The following is a 6,000-nucleotide window of genomic DNA, read 5'->3' as shown; positions in this document are numbered from 1 at the left end:
AATTCCCCTATATTATCCTCAAATAGTGTTATAAATATGGTGCGCTACAGTAGTTTGCAAATTTTATACCATGGAAGGACCCCTGAAAGAAAAACGTTGTATGGAGAACCTTTATGAAGGACCATGTCTTGTTCGTCTTCTGGTTCTCGGGAACCATGCCTGGGCAACATGATTCATTGTCCAGCCAGGCAGGAAAAAATGAGGAGGTTTCTTCTAGTAAGTATGGAATAATCCGGAATAAATCCATTTTAATTAACAGTAACAGGTTTCACAATTCTCGTCTGCATTGTATATTATATCCTATTTATGAGAAGTAGAAAGACACAATTTGTACTTAACATAATCTTAGTTCACCTGCTTAGCTTCTTAATAACAGGAAACAAAGCATTTCAGTGTATTCATTTTAATGCAAAATAGTTCTTAATTCTGGAGGATGCCGAACACATACAATATAGAATGCATTATTGGAAAATAAAAGAAAATTATACAGCTTTTCATTTTTGTATATTACAGTGCAAGAACTGAAGGCCATTGACTGGATTGTTCTCATATATATATATATCTATATAAAAAATAATAACTGCTTTACAGATCTATTCTATACTTTGGAAAGATAAATGTATATATATATTTATATGTGCTGTACAGTATATAAACATTTACAACCAGTAAATCTAGTCTTGATTCCCTTAATATTTCAAGGCAACTTTAACTTATACATTTGGAAATACCAGTTCCTTCGAGAAAGATTTACTTTTTGAAGTGTATCACAGTATGTTGAACAGGATAGAGCAAATTACAGTAATAAAACTGGGTGCAGTAAATCTGGATGAACCCTTCAATTTATTAAAAGACCCACTGCCAATGAAAGGGTTAATCACAGCAGAGCAACCATCACCAGAATAGAGGTATATTGCTGTAGGTTCAAAGCAATCCATTCCAAAGCCACATTAAGGGTAACATATAGTATAGTGTACAATAGTGTATATTGTACTTTATTTCATGACCCCATATAGTTACTGATAATGTAACAACGTGAATAACTGGCCCCACATTGATGAGTTTAATGGGTTGTCCAAGTTTATGTGAATAAAGCTATGGCACCTATCATACAACTGCCTTAGGAATGTTTTCATCTATAGTTTTTTACGTCTCCCCTTAAATGAATAGGCTCTTGCCATCCTGATGTAACAGCCATGTTGTCTAATGCTAAAGCTGCATTCCCCCTTCCCCCTATTAATCATCTAAGGACCCCTTCATACAGGCGTCACAGGGTTCCTGCAGTCTTTGGTCAGTGAAAAACTGACAGTTTTCATCAGATTTTGATCAGTTTTCAGTCAGATTTTTTCATTGGGTCAGTTTTTACAGTGGTTTTCAATGGATCTTTGACGAGTCCCCAGAGACTTGTACGGGATGTTTTTCCCCGCCCCTAGAATGGGTTTGGAATCAATTACTTCATATGGTACTAGAATCAAGCTTTTTGGAGAATGGAGGATGCATCCCTTCTGTCTGCTTTCAAACTGCAGTTTCAGGACATTTGGAGGCCCTTCAAAAGGTCCTTAAATGGCTCATGTGTACATGTGTATTGAGAGCAGGAAAAGATGGGTTAAAGTCCTTTTTAGTATAAAACTTGGTGGGTAGAAAGCTTGGGCATCGGGCTACTGCCCAAATGACTTATATTATAATCCATTACTGCTCACAGCTGATGATTTGTAACAATGTATTCATTTATGTAAGAGCCAACAGCATGGGGGATAGTAAATTAGAAAGTATCTTGTTCTGTGGCTGTTCAGACTGGACTGCTACTAAGCCAAAGTGCCCCTTAGCCTCGTTGTGAACATGAAGTGGAAAATCAGCCAAATCAGGATGGGATTTTAGCTTTTAGTTCTATTCTCAGTTCACTCTATTTAATGTAGGCTTAAATTCACTGACAGGAAGCTGGAATTTTAAAGATGAGCATAAAACCAAAGCAATAACATATCACCTTCATACATATTATATAGCCTTCCATTGATTCAGCTTTATTCACACAAAAAAGGGAAAATGTTTAGTTCCCAATGTCATGGTAGCCTATTAAAACAAAATTACTTAGTATTGCAATGGGAAAGAGTGGCACTGCCTGATATATGCCAATATAATAAATAGATCTATACTATAATACTTGACACAACCCGTGGACAAGAGTGGCACTGTTGCTGGAAAACAAGTTTTCTTATCTAATATAATCCCTTTAAGTGAATAGATCATATGGGCAATAGTGTGTGTGATATCTATATCCATGTATCTAACATTCAACTATATACTTCTAGTGCACAAAATGGCTGTTCTGCTCAAAAAAGGTTTACCCTACCAAAAAATGCTGAATTCTAGAGAAAAACATAGAACAATACAACACACATATGCCAATCTAGGTAGGTGCCCTGGGTGTAAACATGAACCATGTGAACAAAAACTAGCCAAGCAGATTTTGATTGAATTGATTATCTGCTGTGACATATACATTCTCCAAATATTGTTTAAGAGTCAGGTGACCAGTATACAACCTGTTAATTGTGTTTGCGTTGTCAACATTTGCAGCATTTCAGTGGCCTATAGTGTCTAAGCTGCAATGTAAAAAATACTATGTATTTTCCCAATGTCCCTAAAATATTGCAGTTCTCAAAAATTGCACCATATAAGAAAATTTTACTTCATCCCAGTCACACATTTTGAAGACTTGAAAAAGTCTTTCTCTCGCACCAGCCATAATTAGGTTATGCTAAATCATTATGTTGAAGGCTGATAACATACAAGCTGCAAAGTTAACTGTATATATTATTCATTTTGCGCTTTTCCTAAATCTTATATATTATCATAAAACTCCATTAGGCAGATGGGTGCAAAATGTAACACATCATCGGCCTAATTTGCAGTAACACAAATATCTATTAACCATATTTTTTTAAAAGTAGAAAACTAGTGGCAGCAGGTGCCAAAATTGTTCTTTATATAAAGTAATTTCCATGTTTTCATGGGAGGTGGAGCAGAATAAAGCAATATATAAAACCTCTGTAGTTCGTGTACCTACATGTCATGCTAACAACATTGTCCTTCCGTTTTGTCCAGTACTAGCCTGTATGTGGAATTGTTACTGTCTGTAAACATGCAACATGCTAATCGGGTATTTCAGACGAGGCTTTTTCTTTTGGCTTAAGAAAGCAACAAGTTTACACTTCACACAGACATACAGTAAGAGGAGATGAACTGAGCAGGTAGCTACATTGGCACAAATAGTGGCATTATGATCACATTGGCAAAGTTAAATTATTATTGTTCTAGAACTGTACAACACTGTCCCCAACTTTCGTAATAGCAGCACAAAGTCCAAAAAGTGCATAAAGACACCTTCATAGAGTTGTGTGGCTCTCAAGTTTGTGGAAGACCACTCATTGCAAACAAAACCCAAAATGCCTTCTATGCAGTTTAAGTTCGAAAAAATGTGCTGCTTATGGTGGCGGCACATGGACTTGCTGCTTAGATATCCAAGGGGTTGGCATCTGTGGCTTTATTTGTACTGGGCACTTTCCATGGACCTGGAGTTATGTGCGTTTTTTTCCCTCCTGTCTTTGAAACTCCTTCATCTTTGGTTTTCTCTGAAGTATCAGCTAGAGGATTCTTGGTTTGTGGCTCATGGAGAGCAGAAAGGTCTCCATATCGTTTTTTCTCTGCATGTTTGTCTGTGAAACTAAGGTCTTGTGTTTCTTGTTTAACAGTGGCAACAAGTCCTTCCTTTTTAGAATGGTCTATCCCCTTTTCCTTCTTTTTCTCGGCCTCTGTATTATTTCTAGGAGACCTTCCCTCGTTATTTTTACTTTTATGATCTGGAGATTTTTTGTCACCATCACCAAGACTTAACCTTTCCTCTCGTCTGGCTTTCTCATGCCTTTCATCTGTTTTTTTGCCGCTTACTAATTCATGAATATCTCTAGTTGATTTCTCATCTTTATTCTCATTTGTTGTTTTTTCATGTTTCTTGGGTTTTTCTTCTCTGTCTAATCTCTTATGTGTCTCCTCTCTAGGGTGCTTCTCTCCCTTTTTGTCTTTCCAATGCTTGTCCTCTCTGTCTTCCCTCCGATACTTTTCCCTGTCGTCTTTCCGATGCTTCTCTTCCCTGTCGTCTTTCCGAGGCTTCTCTTCCCTGTCGTCTTTCCGAGGCTTCTCTTCCCTGTCGTCTTTCCGAGGCTTCTCTTCCCTGTCGTCTTTCCGAGGCTTCTCTTCCCTGTCGTCTTTCCGAGGCTTCTCCACCTTGCTGCCCTTCATGTTTTTGTCACCCCTTCCTCTTTCATCTCTCTCTGGTCTCAAATGTTTTTCCCCCTCTTTTCTAGGTTTCTCCTCCTTTTCCTCTTTCCTTGATCTCCCACTTTTTTCCTGTGTCTTTCCAGTTTCTTCTTTACTCTCTCTTATAGATGCTTTGTCTTTCCTTTCTCTGGACTGATCTACACTTTCAAGTTTAGAATTATGTTTTGGTAACCTGTTCTCTAGTTTTTGAGGCTTCTCTTCTCTTCCAATGCCACTTCTCCCATGTTCTTCCTTTTTGTATACCTTTTTAGGACTGGCAGATCGTCCCCTTTCTCTTTTACTACGATCTTTTGAATGAGTGGTAGAGTCAATAGTGCATTCTGGATTTCTCAAATAGGATTTCCGGGGGCTCAGGGATCGCTCCCTTGTTTCTTTTTGTGTTCTTTTAGAATCAGTTTGCCTAGATCCCTGAATTCTTTCAGGATGTTCGTCAGTTATTTTACTATCAATCTTTCTTGGACTTTGAGATCGCCCTCTCCTTGTGCTGAGTTCTCTCTCAACGTCCAGCAGATTCTTTCTATTAGGATTCTTAGGACTCACAGACCTCTGACTATGCTGATCTTTGCCTTGGATAAGAGGTGACTGCTTTTCTTGCTGAAGTGCCATATTTTCTTGAATTAAACCATCAGGAAACACAGAGCTCTCTTTAGGTTGCTCTATATCGTTTGGTTCAACTATTTTCTGAATGTCCTGAACTTCAAAAAAATCCTCATCAGGTGCTGGTAAAGGAAAATCTCCAGGAGTGGGATCCACATATGATGTTGATGAAAATGCAGAGAGGTCATCATATATTACATTTGGAGATGGAGGAAGTATGTTTTCCAAATCATCTAAATATTAAAAAAACAAGATGACAATAATATAAATTAGCAAGGAAACAGCTCTGATGGTGATTTTATCTTTAGATGAAGCATTTGTGACATAAAATGACTTACATATTATGCAGGAAAATGATTCATGAACCTTCTAGCAACAAAAAAAAAACATGCAATGAAATGAAGACCCCACATATGATAGTGGTTTAGAATGTGACACCAAATGAGGTGTATGACAACTAATGTGCTTTCCATTACATGGTGCTTCTATATACTACAGCACAAGAAATACTCATGCCTCACAGTAAAGTATATGGAAAAAATTAACAAATGAGGAACTAATTAAGCAGATATTAAGTTAGGCTTTATTTCATGCAATATAAGGGGTTATATTATATAAAAACAGCTGCATGTCTGGTCTCGTAATTTTACCAACTACATACTATGACCAGAGTCCATATGAATTGGAGACTTTTCTGTACTTTAAAGCAAACATGCAATATAAGTTGAGTGAAAAGGTAAAATTAAATATATGTTATGGTCATCTACATTAAATGTGTATACATGGCCATTCAGTGAATATATACATGTGTACTAAGATGTAAGGATACAGTTTAGAAATAGAAATCTAAAGTTGTATTTTTCTATAACTAATTAAAACATCAATACATTGTCATCTTGAACATCCATTTCTCTAAGAGAAACAAAATGAACTGTGATGCTTGCTACAAGCAATTTATTACATATTATTTCTTCCAAAGCTGTCAACCTGTGTACCCCTGGGGAGGCTACTAAATGCAATTGGTTAAACAGTGCGTGCACATGCATTTCAATAGGCTGCAGACAA

The 6,000-nt window shown here is 37.0% G+C and overlaps 1 protein-coding gene across 2 annotated transcripts in view; it reads right to left on the bottom strand.

Annotated features, from left to right (window-relative positions):
• Window positions 1-387: 387 nt before the first annotated feature.
• The window catches only part of MAGI3 (membrane associated guanylate kinase, WW and PDZ domain containing 3), a 176,936-nt gene continuing 171,323 nt past the window's right edge, over window positions 388-6,000 (bottom strand). Inside the window, exon 21 of one of the 2 annotated variants that reach the window (XM_072137627.1) lies at window positions 388-5,168. In XM_072137627.1, the coding sequence (XP_071993728.1) occupies window positions 3,514-5,168 (1,655 nt within the window). In that variant the 3' untranslated portion in view covers window positions 388-3,513. The remainder of the gene's footprint in view (window positions 5,169-6,000) is intronic. The other variant, XM_072137628.1, reaches the window with a different exon arrangement.

Source organism: Engystomops pustulosus, chromosome 2 (genome assembly GCF_040894005.1).
Source record: "Engystomops pustulosus chromosome 2, aEngPut4.maternal, whole genome shotgun sequence".
NCBI classification, from domain to species: domain Eukaryota; kingdom Metazoa; phylum Chordata; class Amphibia; order Anura; family Leptodactylidae; genus Engystomops; species Engystomops pustulosus.
The sequence above is the reverse complement of the archived record's forward strand: the minus strand, read 5'-3'. Positions and strand labels throughout refer to the sequence as shown.